At 42.1% G+C, this 19,130-nt stretch overlaps 1 protein-coding gene across 1 annotated transcript in view; it reads left to right on the top strand.

Moving 5' to 3' along the window:
- The window catches only part of TNFAIP6 (TNF alpha induced protein 6), a 577,009-nt gene that overhangs the window by 304,261 nt on the left and 253,618 nt on the right, over positions 1–19,130 (top strand). The window contains exon 2 of the mRNA XM_044074884.1: positions 2,094–2,231. Coding sequence (XP_043930819.1) covers positions 2,094–2,231 — 138 coding nt within the window. The remainder of the gene's footprint in view (positions 1–2,093; positions 2,232–19,130) is intronic.

Genomic DNA, 19,130 nt, shown 5'->3' on the forward strand with positions numbered 1-19,130 from the left:
CACCTTTCGTCCCTGCCTGTGCAGCAGGTGACCTGAATGTGTCAAAGGCATTGTAGCCCTGCACTGCTAGGATGCTGTCCTTGGATTTAAACCATGTCTCAGCAAATGCACAGATGTCCATGTTCTCCATGGTGAAGTGAGCCTGGAGGGAGCTCTTGGCATTGAACAGTACCATATTTAGATTCACTTGGGTTGCTTATGCTATGTTGGAAAGTTTGTCAGTTTGGCAGCGCCTAAGAAAGCCACTATGGGGAGAACAATGTTTTCCTAAATATTCAAAAGCCAGGAGGGTACAAGTGCTGACCATCTTTGGGAAAGTAATGTGGTCTGTTGACCATACATTCCCATACTGACAAATGTACTGGGTTTCTGACTGTAATGTTTAGCTGTGCTACCTAAGGGAAGGACAAAATCTGGAGTTATTCCTTATAATGTTCAGCATATCATTATTCAAGCTTTTGGATTAAAAGTCATGCTTGCCAGTGAACAAAGAGAGTTGCATTTTAATTCACTAGCAATGGGAGTAAGTTAACCTGTGGGTCTAAGATAGAACTGGAACAAGGCAGGCTACAGGGGTTCTTTGGTCAACAGGTAATCTTAGGCTGTGTCTTATAAACTTTACTGAACAACACTGTAGTCGCACATATATGAATGCCTGAGTTGTCTTAACTGGCTCTATGACAGAGGGCTGAAGTACTGACTGCAACCCAGATGACCCGGGTTTGACTATTGTCCCACACATTGAAGGAGGTAATGTAGGTAAGATAGGGGTGATGAGGTAAAAGTCTGCTCATTATGGGGGGCACACTAGTTGCCTGCTGCCTGTGAAGACCAGAACACAAGATGAGCAGTGATAACCAGTAAATGTGAGGATGGAAACAATGAGTTTGTGCTTGCTCACATGTACCAGTGCAAGTCAGCATATTGGAAGGTCTGGAGCATGACTATCTATCTAAACAGTTAGCCACAGTATGATGGCCCCTACACCTCTGCTTCTCTCTCCCTGGATGTGGGGCATCCAAATCTTGATGGCCATTATGGTGTTCCCATCCAGACAGATAAGACCCGCCTGGTGAAGGGGACACATTGGGGTGTGCTCTAATTATGGTGGCCCTAAGGAGAACAGAGCTCTTGGATGTGGCAGGGAAATCAGATGTTAGCAGTGGCTGACTCTCACGAGCCATCCTAACTTAACAGAAGGAAGCAGTATTATTTTCAAAAAATTAAAATGTTTGAATTTTATTGATGCTGTTGCACTGATCACAACTGACCAATCTCAGATACAGCCCAGCTGAAAACATCACAGCTGAAATGGAGAATACAAAAAACATATAGAGAGGAAATAAAGCAAAACATACAAATTTAGCAAAACATACACAGATTTGCAGGCACAGGCTAATAAAAGTGTTAAAAGTACTTGCTCATTTGTGGAAAATTTCTTCTGCCCACTGAAACACTGAACAGAACGAACACTTAGAACTTCTGTTCCTAATTATCTTTACAAGACAGTGTATGTCAAGATTCACCTTGAGCTTTAATTCACCCTCTCTTAAGGTGAATTTCTTTACATCTGTGTCTTGAACACATAAAAAGTGGGTTATGATTGGAGACCCATATCTGCTTCAAAAGACACTAGTGTTTTTTTACTCGTACCTGATCTCTATTTTCATTCCTAGAGCCTGAATTTATATTTACTCCAAGACTGATTCACTGTGCTGACTGATTAAACCTTCAGTGATTTATTAATATTGTGACTTCTTTACTTTTTCCTTGTTGCATTGTATTTGCCTGTCAAATGTAAATAAACAGAGCAGGTAAAACAAAGTTATAAGAGTTTAATATAACACAGAGTTGTTTTTTGACAGTTTACCACAACAGCCTAGAAAAGAAATGAAAATAAAAAAAATAACAATAATTATGTAAAATAGAAGAAAGATAAATTACGCAAAGCACTGCAGTTAAATATATTCATATCATTATCAAGAACGACTGTATAGCAAGTGTTTTAAAGGAATAGTAATGCAGATTTAACTAACTTCTTAACGACCAGTCACTTTAAAACCTTATGTTTTATTTTTGTGGAATATTTGCAGAACAAGCAGCAGGTGTGTATCACAGAGAATCCCGTAATGGAAAATATCAACTCACATACAAAGCAGCACAAGCCGTATGCCAGTTTGAAGGTGGGAAACTAGCTACCAAAGCTCAGCTGGAAGAAGCTCATAAAATAGGTAAGGAGAACTTAAATACAACATTTACAATATGGTGAAATACAGATTTAGACTTTTAATAGCATGTGCTTAGTGTACTACTGCAAATGTAAACAAACGTAAGCATACTAAGCAGGCGTGCCCTGTTCCTCCCTACCCACAGATTAAGCAAGTAAAGAAACTTATATTAAGTTAAATATTTGGGGCATTGACATCCAAGACCATCAGTGTAACAACAGTAGCCTCTATCTTTGGGAGTTTACAGTGAAGCTCATCCAAGATAACCACCTATCAGAAATGGCTTACCAGTGTGGAAACTCTTCTGAACTGTTTCTGAATTACATTATGTCAACATGGAAGACACAAGACTGGATTCCTAAGGTTGTGGATGAGTACATTAAAGAAAGAAAGAAAACTATAACCAATTGTTTGATTTCCCGAGTGTCACCATTAAAGGTTTGCACTGGGCAGCCACATTCCTCTTCCTTACTTTTAGCACTGTAAACATAATTCACCTTTACTGACTTCTTATTGGCACTAACCATTCAGTATAAATTTAGACAATCAAAGTATATTGTGTTGTTGTTGTTTCTTTCGGCTTTTCCCGGTTAGGGGTCGCCACAGCGGAACTTCGGTCTGCTAATGATTGGCAGTTGATTTTTACGTGCCAAGTTGCCAGCCCTAACATACATTCAATTATAAACAATAACACTGGGTTGAATGCAGTCTTTAAAACCTTAATCTTTCTTTACTGTATTTTTATTTATCCTTTGTTGACAAAGTTAGTCCTACTAGACTAGTGGTCTCTTTTCAGGGGAGATCTGAGGCTGAATTTATACTGTTAGGAAAAATTTGGCAGGGCATTAGGGAACTTCAACTACTTGTTGAGTGAGTGCTTGTTCTGCTCCTAGTGCAGTGATTGGTTGGAGAACAGCACTCAAGAGAGATCCAAGATGACAGGTAGCACAGAGGTGAATGCCGAAGCAATGCTTGAAGCTGGACAAGAATCTGAGAAGAAGTTTCAGCAGAATTTGTTTAATTGGAAACCAAACATTCAAAACAATGATGGGTGTGTCATTACAACCCTCCAGTTGGGAGGGCTGTGGGATGATATCTTGGGTGAATTGTTGTTGCATAGAAATCAAGAGAGTGGAAAAGATGTTTCTTGGATTGAAATTATGGACAAAATTCAATTGGAGGAAGTGGAAGCTATTTGGAAAGAAGCTTGCCAAACAAAGAAATCATATGCCGATACTGTTAAAAAAACTGCAGGGAAAGTGATGAGAGATGAACACAGGAAAGAAAATGTCAACAATCAAAGGAAATTTATGGTGAGAATTCAGAGCAAAGAAGAAAAAGACATGTACAAGTAGACACTGGTTCTCTTCTGGAAAGTTTTTTTTTTGAGGTAGTATGAGAAGAAAAAGAGCTGTAATCCATGAAATTCATACGCGGTTAAAGCATTTTGCAAAGAAAAAAAATACATGTTCAATTTCAAACTGTAGTTGAAAACAGATTTTAAAGAGACATTTAAGCAAACTTTGTAAAGAAGTTATGGACATTAGCAAAGTCTATAATAACAGAGGATTACGGACTGGGAGATGGGACTGTCATATTATACTGAAAATGAAGAAAGAAAAAATTGTTCATATTCCTAGTATGATGCATGTAAAGGGTAACAGAGGTGTTGTAAAATATTGGGGACAACTGAAAACGTGTTTATTTTTTCCTAAGGAAAAGATATCCATTTGATAAGTGACTGTAATATAAGGAAATGTTATATTTATGGGGAAACAGGTTATTTTGCAAAGAAGTATGATTTGAAATGTTATAAATATAACAAAACTAGGCATTTATGGATGGATTATCATCTATAGAAAAAGGATGTATAAGAAGAAAAAAAGAAGTTATGTCTTACCTTAAGGTTTCATCTGTGTTTCTGATCTTCATATATTCTTGACTGATGGGTTACGGTTCTGATCCCTGGAACCAATCCAGTCGTTATATAGCTCACACTAGCCAAAAACCTCTTGAGCTAGTAGTTTAGCCATAATGCCCCTCTCCACATTACCTCAGATTGAGTTTGCAAAATTATAGAACAATGTAAGGAAACTAATTCCAAATGAGGAAGCCATGTCCAAGGAAAAACCTAACAGAAGACCCAGGACAACATATCACTCCACCAGGAATCCATAGGTGGGGGAAAGGAAGGTGGGACGCTAAGAATAGATGAAAATCAACAACAGAGATGGAACGTTATGGTAAGACATAACTTCTTTATCTGATGTTGTCAATCTTCATCTATTCTTGACTGATGGGAAAGAGTCCCCAGCTGCTTTAGATCCTGGGTGGCCCTATGGAAGGATATTCCAGAGAACCATAGAACCAAAGGCTGCTCTTCCCCCTGGAGACCAGATCCAATTTGTGATGAGTAATAAAGGTATGCGGAGTAGCCCAAGTTGCTGCTGAGCATATTTCACTCATGGAAGCTTTAGAATGGAAGACACTGAAGTAGCCATAGATCTAGTGGAATGTGCCTTCACTAGCATTGGACATTTTAGGTACTTTTTGTTATAAATGAAGAAAATATAATCTCTTAACCATTTTGACAAGGTAACCTTAAAGGCAGATTTTCCTAAGGTTGTGCCAGAGAAGGAGACAAATAATTATTCTGACCTCTTAACTTCTTTAGTTCTCTCGAGATAGAAATGTAATTGTCTGTGAACATCTAACAGATTTAAGTAATATTCATCTTTATTAGAAAATTTTGGAAAGAAGACAAATAAGTCTATAGTCTGATTAATGCTGGACTCTGAGACCACCTTTGGAAGAAAGGATGGATTTGTCCTGACTGTAACTTTATCTTTATGGAAAATTAAGTAAGGGGGTTTTGAACATAACATCTGCAGTTCAGAAACTTGTCCTGCAGAGGTATTAGCCCATAAGTAAAACCATTTTCCAAGATAGGAACTTCAAGTCACAAGTGATTCAAAAGAAGAAGCTACTAATGACTGCAAAACAATAGTCAGGTCCCATGGTGGTAGAAGGTCTTTAAATGGGTGCTTCAGATGGATAGTTCCCTTCAGGGAGACCTTACACAGTTTGTGGGAGATTAAGGGCAGATCTCCAAAACCATTATGAAAGTTATAGATGGCTGTTAGAATGACCTTAACAGTAAAACTGGAAGTTCCCCTTCCAAAAAGAATGGCCAAAAATTCTAAAACTTTTTCTACTGGGACGGAAATGGGGTTGAGGCCATTGTTGCAAGCTCAGATAGAAAATCTCTTCCATTTACTTAGGTAGAGATTACTGGTGGATGGCAGCAACATTTTTCATACTGGGGATGGAATATCATTATACCTGGTGACAGAATTGGAGGAACCAAGCAGTTAACTTGAGACTTTGAAGATTTGGATGCACCAGTCCCTGAGGGTGAGACAGACACTCCAGAAATGGGCCAGAATCCATGGACAGTGAACTAGATGAGGCCATAGGAAGGGAAACCATATTTGTCGAGGCCAGAAGGGTGCAATGAGGATTACTTTGCTTCTCAACCTGTCTGCTTTCTTGAGGAAAAGAGAGATCAAAGAAAAGGGGGGAAAGGCATATAGGAGACCTGGGGGCCAATTGAGGAGAAGAGCATCTCTCAGGGACACCCCCTGAGGGGGGATTAGGGCAAAATAGCTTCTGCACTTTTTGTTTTGGGGTGATGCATAAAGGTCGCACAAACACTGGCCCCAGTGATTAAAGATCTTCTTCACTACCTTGGGATTGAGAGACCACTTGTGAGACAGTAGAATGCTTCTGCTTAGTTTGTCTGCTATCGCATTTGAACTGCCCGGGATGTATGTTGCTATCAGAAAGTTGTTAGAGGCAATGGCCCATTGCCACACTCGGAGGGATTCTTGATACAGGGGATAGGATTTAGTTCTCCCTTGCTTGCTGATGTACCAGACTATGGACATACTGTCAGATTGAATTGCAATCATTCCCAGAGGTAGGACAGAGTGGAATGCTTGCAGTGCTAGTAGCACTGCCCTCAGCTTCAGAACGTTGATATACTGATTGGCCTCTGTCAGGGACCAAGTACCTTGGACCGTCTTTTCCAGATAATGCCTCCACCCCACCCCATCCGGGAGGCATCTGTGGTCACTATGGCCTTGGGTTGAGAATGGCAAAGGGGCAGCCCAAAAGAAGTTGATCAGATTCCATCCACCAGGACAGGTCCCTTTTGCAGCAACTTGTAATGAGTATGGGGTGGTTCACTGGATGGATTAGAATGGAACATTCATTTGCACAAAGCCATTGCAGTTATCTTATGTGAAATCTCACTAGTGGAACCAGAATGACTGCCGCTGCCATGGACCCTAAAACTTGAAGCACTAGCAGGGCTGGTACTTTGTTTGAGCCCAGAAGGGAATAAACTTGAGAGCTTATTTTCTGTAGCCTGTGGGGAGGCAGAGAAACCATACAAGACATAGTGCTGAGATGAGCTCAGATAAATTCCAAATCCTGAGAAGGGGGCAGTTGAGACTTTGTAAAGTTGACCGTGATTCCTAGCTGCAGGAATAATTGCAAGGTGAATTCTGTCACCTGAACTGGTAGATGCCTGGTGGAAGCAGTGATGAGCCATCCAGATATGGAAACACCTGAAATCCATGCAGTCTCAAGTGAGCTGCTACTGGTGCCATACATTTGGTGAACACCCTGGGGCTCTGGTGAGACCAAAGGGCAGCACCCTGAAATGACAGTGACTGGCTCCTAGCCAGAAGCGGAGAAACCTTCTTGAGAGTTTGTCCATTTTTACGTGGTAATATGCAATTTGAAGGTCTATTGAGCACATCCAATCATTTTCCTTTAGAAAGAGAAGGATTGACTGAACCGTGATCATCCAGAATTTGGATTGTTGAAAATAAGAAGTTATGTACCTACCATAACGTTCCATGTTAGTTGTCTTCTCTCGCCTTCTTTCTTGCTTGATGGGTTCAGAGCCGATCCTCGGCTCCGACTCGGCACTTGCTAAGCTCGAGAGTCACTTTTACCAGCTCGAGGCAGCCCCATATCCCATGATGCAAGGCGGTAAGTACCCAGATCTCGTTTGATGACAAAGGGCAATAGCACCAAGCATAAACACTTCCCAAAGGAAGAAAGAAAGCCTACAGGATGGAAGAAGGACCAGCTCTGAATGGTCTTCAGCATAATAATTCCTTGTAGAAAAGGTCTGTCCAGGCCTGGGGAAGGAGGAGGGTCGCAAGAAAGAAGGCGAGAGAAGACAACTAACATGGAACGCGTTATGGTAGGTACATAACTTCTTAATGTTAAGTTGTCAATCTCGCCTTCATTCTTGCTTGATGGGACCGTCCCTAGCACCTCTATCCTGGGTGGCTCAATGGAACAGACTCTTGAGGACTGTAGAGCCAAAACTGGCTCTGTCCCTGGAGGCCAAGTCCAATTTGTAATGGGAAACAAAAGTATGAGGAGTGGCCCAAGTGGCCGCTGCACAAATAGTGTCTAAAGGAAGTCTAGCTTGAAAGGCTGTAGAAGTAGCTAAGCTCCTAGTTGAATGTGCTTTAGGTTTTGTGCACAGCTGTTTTCCCTGAGCAGATAAATTTCAGAGATGACAGAAGAAAGCCATCTAGATAAGGTCACTTTAGAGACAGGAAGGCCTTTCTTGTTATCCGTGATAGGAAACAAAGAGTTGATCGGATTTCCTAAATTGTTTAGTTCTGTCCAAATAATATCTGAGTTGGCGGTGGACATCAAGATAATGTAGTTTTTGTTCCGATCTGTTTGAATAGTTTGGAAAAATACAGGAGATCAATGGATTGATTCAAATTAGTCTTTGAGGCGACCTTAGGCAAAAAGGTCGGATTAGTTCTCAATGATACTCTGTCTTTGTGAAAGACCAAATAGGGGGGTCGAACCGATAGAGCATGAAGTTCAGACACCCTCCTGGCCGATGTAATAGCTACTAGGTATAATGTTTTCCAAGTAAGAAATTTTAGGGAGCAAGAAACAGCTGGCTCGAAGGGGGGAAGAATAAAGGATGTCAGCACTAAATTTAGATCCCATTGAGGAGGAGGATTCCTGATTGGAGGCTTTAGCAGGAAAATTCCTTTCAAGAAGGCTCTACAAATCCTATGGGACATAATATTGTGATCTGCGATCCCGACATGAAAGTTCGAGATAGCAGCCAATTGAACTCTAACTGTGGAAGAAGAGGAGCCTGCATGAAAAATCTCCGCTAAGAAGTCCAAAACTGCCTGAACTGGGGCAGTGAAGGGATCAATATTCTTGGCTTTAGCCCAATAAGAGAAACGTTTCCATTTGCTTGTATAAATCCTCCTGGTAGAGGATTTTAAAGAAGCTACTATGATGTCTCTAACAGGGTTAGAGATCAAAGGAAGCCTGGCTAAGGAAGGAAGTGGAGCAACCATGCTGTGAGGTTGAGAGAAGGGATAGACCGGTGCAGCTGACCGGATTGGTGAATCAGAAGATCTGGCACTGGGTCCAGATGCCACAGCTGCACCAAAAGGTGACGATGGAGGAATGGAAACCAAATTTGTCGAGGCCAATAAGGAGCAATGAGAATCATTTTGGCTCTCAAAACGGTTGCTTTCTGGATAACTTGAGGGATCAGGGGAAAAGGAGGAAAGGCATAAAGAAGTCCCTGGGGCCAATCCTGGGTCAGAGCGTCTCTGGGGGGATGGCCTGACAGAGGAAAGAGAGAGAAGAAGTCTGGGCATTTGCTGTTTTGGGGAGTAGCAAAAAGATCGCAACATGGGCGACCCCATTCCAGAAAAATCTCCTCCACTATAGATTGCTTGAGAGACCACTCGTGAGGCATGAGAATAGCTCTGCTCAATCTGTCCGCTAAAATGTTGGTTTTCCCAGGGATGTGCATTGCTACCAGAAACCGATGAGAGGAGATCGCCCATTGCCAAAGTCTGAGCGCTTCTCGACACAAGGGGTAGGACTTGGTTCCGCCCTGTTTGTTGATATACCAAACTACAGACATGTTGTCTGTGTGGACTGCAATTGTCCCTACAGGAAGAAAGTCATTGAGGGCTTGCAACGTTAAAAACACTGCTCTCATCTCTAGGACATTTATGTGCAGGTGGTACTGGAACGGTTGCCACGTCCCATGAACCATCCTGCCCTGATAATGCCCCCCCCACCCGATCAGGGAGGCATCCGTGGTGACAGTGGCTACCGGGGATGGGGGTACAAAGTGTCTGCCTTGGTGAATCTGGGGAGAAGTGATCCACCAAGCAAGATGATTTTTGCAAATCTGTGTCACCAGAATTTGGTGACGCATTGGAAGTTGTTGGTAAGACCACTGAGTGAACAACATCCACTGAAGAAGGCGCATGTAGAAGCGAGCCAGGGAAGAAGAGTAATGGCCGCAGCCATGAGACCTAGTACCTTTAGAACCATTCTGGCCTGTACTTTCTTGTTGGCTAGAATGATCCTGACATGACTTTGAATGTCTGAAACTCTTTGGTCTGTAAGGGTAGCTGACATCCGAACAGTGTTTAAGTTTGCGCCTATGAAAGTAATAGACTGGCAGGGCAATAAGGATGACTTTTCGAAGTTGATCGAGATGCCCAAATGAGAACAAAGATTTATTGTGTAATCCCTGGCTTGAACAAGCTGATGCCTGGTGGTGGCTGACAGGAGCCAGTCGTCGAGATACGGAAACACCTGGAATCCTTGACGTCTCAGGTGAGCCGTGACGGCAGAAAGAGTTTTGCCATCCTGCTCACACCTGGTCAATGTTTCCTTCACTTGAGGGCCAAACAAAGCTGACCCATCAAAGGGAGAGTTTGTGAAGGACGCCTTGAAGGGATCTGCAAAATTACATAGCCGCATCCAGGCTTGGCGTCTAAGAGCCACACCTGTACCTGCGGCCCTACTCGCTCCATCAGCAGCATATGATATCAGCCGCATGGAGGAGTTTGCAATGGAGTTAAGGGTTCCTAGCTGCGAAGCAATTTTTTCCTGAGCCCCCGCAGTTGTAGGATCCTGCACAACCTCACCTAGCTCCTTAAGGATATCCCTTTGGAGTCTGGTGAAGTGACAAAGGTAGTTCAGCGAACGCATAGCAAAGGTCGCTGAAGAAAACATCCGCTTACCATATCTATCCATGGTCCTAGAGTCCTTATTAGGAGGATGGACAGGTACGGAAGGATCTGCAAGTTCCTTCTTGGTGGCAGCCGCCACCACCATGGCATCAGCGGGGACACCTTTTGTAAGGAATTGCTTGTCCGATGGGGCAGTAATAAATTTAGAAGGCCTCCTAGGGACAGGCTCTACAGAGTCAGGAGCAGCCCACGCCTTTCAAGCAATAACCTGCATAAGGGGGTCGAAAGGCGGAGACACCCAGGAGGTGGAGGGCCGAGATCCAAACGCCTCCAGGTATACTGACTCATCCTCAGAGGTATTATTGCTGGGCCAGTTTCCCCTCTGTCTAAGGAGTTCTAGGATGTCTGAGAAGGAGACATCCTCAGAGGGGGATCTTGGGGATCCCTCTGACTCATCTAAGTCAGTATCTGAAGTGATAGACTCGGGGGAGTCTACGTGTTTCCTCTTACAAGTCCTCTTCCGCGGAGGATCCCCCGACAAATCAGGAGAATCCTCGGAAGAGGGGGATATTCCCAGTGGGGAAACCTGAGGCGGAGGATCTCTGGGTCCTGGAGCAAGAGAAGTGGCAGAGATGTCAACAGGCACCATAGAGGGAGGAGGTAAGGGAACAGACTGCTGGCTGAGACCAGTGGCCAGCACACTCTTCATCACCTCGAAGGCTCCCCTCCCAGGAAGGTCCGAGAGAACCCGCTCCGAAGAACTAGGAACTCCAGGACCCACCGAAAAGGAGGGCTCCGAGGCAGATGTCGGAGCCGAGCTCACCAAGGCCGAGGCTCCAAGGGGAAGAGCGGGCTCGGACAAGGGTCCGATGCCACTCACCCCCTCGGAGGAGACCAGGGAAGCCCGGCCACCGAATCCCTCTAAGGAAGGTCTGGAAGAGGAGATAAGAGTAGAGGCTGAAGGAGCAGAAGGGGGTATCTGTCCCTCAGCCATAGCAGAAACCATTCCCGAAGACTCCAACTCCAAACTCTGAGGCAGAGTCGAAGGAGGAACTGCAATGGGGTGTGGACTAATAGTCGTCTGCTGAGACGGACTATGTAGCATTTGGGCCAGTGCCTGTGACTTTAGTAATCTACTGACCACTCTCTCCAAATCATGGTCAGAAAGCCTGGATGACCTTGAAGATCGGCTCCGATGGCTCCGCTCCGAGAGGCGAAGCCGGAGCCGAAAGTATCGGCTCCAAGGAAGGGGACCTAGACCTCTTCCTCGAAGGAACCATCGGAGCCGATGAAACCACAGAAACTGTCGGAGCCGACAACTTATCGGCACCGACAGGTAGCTGATGCATCGGCTCCAGCCGAGCCGATACGCCATAAATATAAGGGTGTCGGAGCCGATCGGAGCCGACACCGATGCCTGGGCCACATGGTGGTCGGAACCGATCGGAGCCGACAATCGGTGGTCGAACCAGAGTCGGCACCGATAGCCATCGGTGCCGAAGGTTTAGGTAATCCAGAATCGGCTCCAGCCGGAGCCGATCTCGACTCTGAATGAGTCGGAGCCGAGGCCACAGGCTTGGACACAGAAGCCTGGGCCTTGGAAGACTTAGAAGTCTTAGATGGGGCCGACTTAGCCGGAGAGCCCTCCGGCTTAAGAAGGCCCCTCAAAATCAATTTATTTCTTCTTTCCTGCAGGACTCTCTGGCTAAAAGAATGACATATAGCACAGGAGTCCTGCAGGTGAAGAGGCCCCAGGCAGTAAAGGCAAGAAGTGTGACCGTCTGTCAGAGACATCTTCTGACAGCACGAGTCACACTTCTTAAAGCCTGAGACCCTTTCCTTAGACATGGTGATAAAACACCCACACACAACACCAGTCCAAGAAATTAAATTAAATATACCAAAAGGTATCAATAACAGACACACACACACACCCTAACAGGGGGGGGTGGGATGGGTGAAAGTCTGACTAAAAGTTATGAGGAGACAGGGAAATTTTCTGTCAGAAAGGGATTAAAACTAAGTTAAAACTAATAATTTTAAGGTTTTTTGTAGAAAGGGGCTAAAATAGTAAAGTAACAATTCACTTACCAGGAGCTGGTAAAAGGAGGACCTCATCAGCGAAGCGGCAAACGAGATCTGGGTACTTACCGCCTTGCATCATGGGATATGGGGCTGCCTCGAGCTGGTAAAAGTGACTCTCGAGCTTAGCAAGTGCAGAGTCGGAGCCGAGGATCGGCTCCGAACCCATCAAGCAAGAATGAAGGCGAGATTGACAACTTAACATCCTTTGTTTAGAATGTTGAGATCGAGGATTGATCTCCAGTCCTCTGTCTTTTTTGGCACTAAAAAGAACCTTGAGTAAAATCCAGATCCTATCTGGTCTGGTGGGGATTTCCTGGATGACTCTTTTTTTCTAGCAGCTTTTGTGTTTCCAAGGCTGGCTCGTCCCTCTGACTGGGTGGAACATCGGGGAGTCTTGTTTGAGTTTTTGGATAAAGAATGAAGGGGATAAGGCAACCTCTGGAAATAATTCTTAGCACCCAGGCATCTGTGGTTACTTGTCACCAGACTGCTGGGTGCAAAGAAAATCTTCCCAACTGCCTCCAGAGGCAAGCAATCAGGCCTCCTTACAGGAACTCTGATAGGGTTGTTTAAAGAAGGGCACCCTGGAACCCTGGTTCTGCAGGCCACCACTGCCTCTAGGATTGTGTCTTCCATGGGAACCCCCCCCCTCTACCCCGAGTGAAGTCTGTACCACATGGGTCCTGGAAAGGCCTCTAGGACTTCTTGAACCACATCTTCCTGCTCCTCTGATTCCTGAAATAGGCTCGTTGGGAAGCAGAAAAATGTATGCCCACTGCAGACAGGGTATTTCCATCTTTCTCAGACTTGGATAGAGTTTTCTTAACTTTGGGGCTGAACAAGGAGGATCCATCAAAGGGAGCATTAATGAAGGAAGACTTGAATGGCTCCACAAACACACAGGTGCATCCAAGTGTGTTGTCGAATTGCAACACCTGAACCTGCTGACCTGGTCACCCCTTCGGCTGCATGTGCTACCACCATGACATCTACTGCTAATCCTTTCACTCAGTGCTGATGATCCTCATGAGAGGAAAGTATTTTATTTGGACTCTGGGCAATTGGTTCTTTCAAGTCAGGGGCCTTCCAAGCCCACTGAGGGATCAATGTAATGAGATAGTCAGCAGGAGGAGTCACCCAAGAAGTAGATGGGTGACCTCCAAAGGCCTGCAAGTACACAGACTCCTCAGAGGAAGGGTCTTTGGGCTTCCAGTCACTCCTCTGTTTAAGAATCTCCAGAATGTCTCCAAAGGAGACGTGTTCTATGGGTGACCAGTAGGAACCCTCCCCTCATAGAAATCCATGTCCTTGGTGACTGTCCACTTACACAATTTCTTCCAAGGGACCTCTTCAGTGGGACTATCTGAAGAGGACTCGGAAGAGGGGTGACCCTTGGTCAGTATATCTTGCATGCTTGGAGCTCACTGTCTGGGTACAAAGGTCGGTGGTAGCTCTGGGTAAAGGGTCAAAGGGTGAGACTCCAGTAACACAGGAACCACCTGAGAAGAAGCATTGTCCAAGGCTCTCTCCATAGCTTGAAAGCCAGGCCCCCTGTGGGGGATGGGAGCCCAGAAATGGGACACACAAACTCGGAATCAGGGTTACACCCCACTCAGAGAGACCCACCTGCAGAGCCGGAGTCAAGGAAAGCCAGTGCAGTGTAAAGTGGTAAGGCTGGCACCGAATAAAAAACAGGAGTCAACTCAAACCCTTCAGACCTGATGGTGAAGGCCCAATCCCAGAGACCCGTCAGTTCCAAAGGCACTGAGAATCAGAGCCATATGGGGAACTGAAGGCAAAGAAGTTATCGGTGCCGAGACCATAGGAGTCTGTGTGGATGGAGGTGAAAGCTCTAAAGCCTATGAAGAGGTCAAAGGAGGAGTATATATGGGGGTAGTGGGAGAGAATTCCCCTGCCGCAGGAGATGGAGGGGGCTGAGAAGATGGAGGAAGACCCCTAGCTGTCAGAAGCTGATCCACCAGCTTCACTATATCAACTTCGGAAAGACTCCTGGTGGAGCGAGCGGACTACCCTGAGGGGGATTCAGGTCTCTCTAGGAAGGAGCTAGGGAGTTGACCCAGAAAGAGGTCGATTGATGGAGAATATGAAGTCCTGGTGCACTGGAGCAGAAGGTAAGATCTGTGGGGCCACAGGAGATCTCAGTACTGACATGGTAACTACAATAGACGGTGCCGACATAGGGGTCGTTATTGGATTCGGTGTTATGGTCGATGTCAATGGCACCAAGGCAGAGGTCTGTGCCGAGAACTCAGTGCATTCTGAAATCTATGGAACCTTAGATTTCAGTTCCAAAGAGGAACTAGCTGAAGGGTGTTAATGTTCTTTAGATATCAGTGCTGATGGAGACGTTGGCACTGAATGAGCAGATTTTGTGCCAGGGGCCTGAAATGACTTGTCGGCCTTGGACAGTGCTTCCTCAAAAGGGGCCTTAACAAGCCCTTTTAGGATTAATTTATTTCTATGCTCCAACAGGGATCTATTTCTGAAGCCCTGGCAGATAGAACACTCTACATCAAGATGAGTAACACCCAAGTAGTATACACATTTTTCATGTCCATCGAAATTCAGCATTTTTCTGCCGCAGTCATGACATTGTTTATCTGTCATTATATAACTAGAAACACACAATCACTCAGTCAAAAAGGAGAAGAAACCTACCAATGATGGTAGGAGGGATTACCAATGGTAAAGGAAGGACAAGAAAGGGAAACTACCAACTATGGTAGGCAAGACGTACCCAGGGGTACAGGTTAAAGAAAATGAACACTCACATGAGAGAAAAAGGTAGACAAAGATCAAATATTTCTAAGTAAATTAAGTAAGATTAAAATGTTAGAAAAGGGGTTAGAAAACTTGTAGTAAAGCTGTAAAATATACTTATCTGTGAGAGAAAGTTGGCGGACGTGTCTTTTCTACAAGAGCAGCAAACGAGATCTGAGGTAATGTAGAGAGGGACATTATGGTAAGACTATTAGCTCGAGGGTTTTCGCTAGTGCCAGCTATATAATGGCCAGATCAGTTCCAAGGATTGGAACTGTAACCCATCAGTCAAGAATAGATGAAGACTGACAACATTGGATCAAAAATTATGACAGTGTACGAACAGAAGAAACATCCCCAATAAAAGATACAGAGGAAGTAGGGAAGCAAGACCACAGTAAAAATAAGATAAGGATAAAGAGAAAAATGAAACAGAAGATAATATAGAAAAAGGTTCTAAAATAAGTGATGAGGAAGATATGAATTGGAAAACAGTGAAAGGTAAAAAATAATTCTATTGTCAATAGAGTAAGAGACAGAAAATGAAAGTTTAAAGAGATGCATGTAAAAGAGAAAAAGAAAGGAAATTGATAATACAAATGAGAGAAATACTTGAAATTTATACAATTTCGTAAGTTCATAGGTTCATAGGAGGTTAATAAGCTAGCAGCCATAAAGCCCTTAGAAGCCTAGCCATTTTAATTCCAAGTTGCCCCAATTGTCTTTATTAGGTAGACATAATTCGCACAGCGAGCTTACAATCAACATTGACTACCCTTGTCATTCAGGGACATGGATGCTATCCTTGAAGTGAATTTGTGGTCTGCCATCCAGTTGCCTAGGTTGCACCTGAATAGGGTCAGTGAGGAGCTCAGCTTCACATGAATTGGAAGTTTATTCCAGAGGAACATCAGTCACTGGGAGATATATCAGTCTCTCCAGAATGTTCTGTTAATGTCACAAGCTAGGTTAAGATGCTTTAAGCGACTGACTCTTGTGGCATTAGATTTGCGGATGTGCAGTACTTCCATCAGGGCAAGGTCACAGACTGCACTGTAGGCCAGGCACAAGTCATCTCTCAGCAGCCTATATGATACACAGTACAGTGACAGTGACAGTGACAGTGCTTTCAGTCTATTCACACACGTCATGGCTTGGAGGCCCTGTATTTTCTTGGCGAGAAACCTCTGTCATCTCTCCAGCTGCTGTAGCTGTCCATTGAAGTACATGCAAAATGGAGCATTGTATTCTATTAGTGGTCTGATGAGGGTACAACATAGACATAATAACAACTTTAGAGTGCTTTAAGTAAATGTAAATAGTGTCAAATATGTAAGCAAAAGAATAGGCATCCTAAACTGGTGTAGTAAGTGTGATGTTGATGTAATAATATTGGAAGATGTAAAATTTTTGACACAAGATTACAAACAAAAGAAACTTTGGGGAGGAGATACAATATAGAATCTAGGAAAGGAACTATATATAGGAAGTAAAAATATTGAACATAACACTGACAATGGCAGGAATATTAACTACTCTACAACTCCAATAGCATAATCAGGTATATAGGTATACAGAATTATAGCATCGTATGCATATGTTTGAAGTACAGAAGTGGAAAATTTATTTCATAAAATTTTGGATTATGTAGAATATAATAATAACGGGAGATTTTAATTGTAATTTGCAAGGAAAAAATAAGAGAAAATGATGTTAAGAAAATTTTATAATAAATAACTTGGCAATTGAAAGATTTGGAATAATGATTTGCAGACTTATAACTGAGGTATACATAAGTCAGAAATAGATTATTTTATTATATCACAAGGTTTAAATATAGCTAAGGGGAGACACTTGTAACAGGCTTTTCAAATCACTCAGCCATATGGATAGAAATACAAGAAAATTAGTATATCAGATTGGGGAAATTAATAAAAAAGTATAAATATGAAATTATGGGATGAAAAATGGGAAAAAATAAGTATGCATTTATGGAAAGATCACCTTTCCACTATAGTGTGTTATAAAAACTGAGTCTGAGTACTAGCTAGCTTTGAAAGAAAAATATAAAAAAATATTTTAGAACAGCAGGGAGTAATGGCTAGCTTTGAAAGAAAAATATAAAAAATGTATTTTAGAACAGCAGTCAGATGTAAGAAAAGAGGAAATAAACACATTATAAAACAATGTGTATGGAGGCTTTAAATGATTAGGAAAGGAACAACAGAGAATATTATGTGATAGAACAGAGAATTTATGAAAAAGAATCAAGCCGTATTAATTAAGCAAAAACATTATATACAAAGTTAAAAAGAAGAGGTATCAGCTTATTTGAGTAGCTCAGTTAAAGAGAATATTATTATAATGATAGAAATGAGGATGATAAGAGTAGTGGTAAGAAGATCTCAGGAATAAAATATAAATACCATAATAAATTATGTAAAGAAAATGTTTCAAGATAGAAAGAAAGTACAAAAAAGAATGTCATGTTAAAAAATTGACAGAACAAGAAAATAAGGAAATGGAAATCTAGATTTCCTTATATGAATTAGATAACGTACATTAGACAAGTTAATTTATGTTCGGTTTGGAACAGGATACCAATTTTATAAGAATTTTACAGATAGGAAGAAAAATATATATAGTTTATATATATATAGTTTAAATATAATAGGTATGACTTTAAATAAAGAAAAAAAGTAAAAGACTGGGTGACATACTAAAGATAGGAGAAGAAGCTTTCTCATTTAAAGAAATGTCTGTGTTAGAAATAAGATTTGGAGGTAAAAATGTAATTGATGAACAATGGAATAGGATTCTAGATAAAATAAAGAAGCTTTGTTGTTTTTGGAAAACATACAAGCTATCATTTAATAAAAAGTTTATTTGATTAATTCAGTTGTACTGGAAAATATTGCATATTTTCCCAATAATCTATGAAAAAGAAATATTTCAAATATTTTTTTTCTTTTATATGGGGTTCAAGATTGAATGCTATGAAAAAAGGAGTCTTATACACGGACAAGCAAGATGGAGGTTTATGATTAATAAACCCAATTGTTTAGGCTGCCTCTTTGATATGTTAAGAAAATTCAAACAAGGAAAAGTATGTTTAAATGAAGTAATGAGATGTTATCAAGAAAAACTTCTTTTATGGAAAATAAAACTTGATGAAATAGAAAATGACAGGAAAGTGATGTAAAACATCATGATATAATATTATTATATTAATCCTTGGGCTGAGCTAGCAAATGAAAAAAGGAAAGCTACAAAAGTATGGAAAGTATGGTGTAATAAGCATGTAGAATGCCAAAATTTGTGATTAATAAATTACTAGTAAAGGGAAATATGCCATATAAAAACTCAGTGAAAGAGTTTGGATATATTTTGGCAAAGAAGAAACTACAGAACATGTTCTCTTACAATGTATGTTGTATCTTTTGGCTTTTCCCGATTAGGGGTCGCCACAGCGGAACTCAGGTCCGCTAATGATTGGCAGTAGATTTTTACGTACCGAGTTGACAGCCCTGATGTACAACCTTTAATGAAGGTATGCCCATTCATGCATGTTTCCACACAGAAGACACTTTAGCTGGGAATCCAACAGGACGTCTTATTGTGAGGTGACAACGCTACCAATGTATAAGGGGTGCAAAATTGTGGGAAAAAATTATGTAAAGAAAATTTGTTTGAAAATATAAAGGAGGTAAATGAAATAAATATATGATTATGTATTGATATTATAGCCATAAAAATAAGGAATATGTTAATAAAATGGATAAAAGACTATTTTATGTTATACGGATTATTTGGAATTATAGGCTAAATGAAATCATTTTAGTGGTAAATGGTGAATAGGATTAATTATAAGAAAAAATAGACAAAGGTCATGGAAAAAGGAGTGGGTGACGAGTAAGATAATTTAGATAGAAGTTTAATATAATAATGAAAAGTAAGCTATCTATGGTTG

Source organism: Protopterus annectens, chromosome 6.part0, assembly GCF_019279795.1.
Source record: "Protopterus annectens isolate FY-2018-M chromosome 6.part0, PAN1.0, whole genome shotgun sequence".
In the NCBI taxonomy this organism is placed as follows: domain Eukaryota; kingdom Metazoa; phylum Chordata; order Ceratodontiformes; family Protopteridae; genus Protopterus; species Protopterus annectens.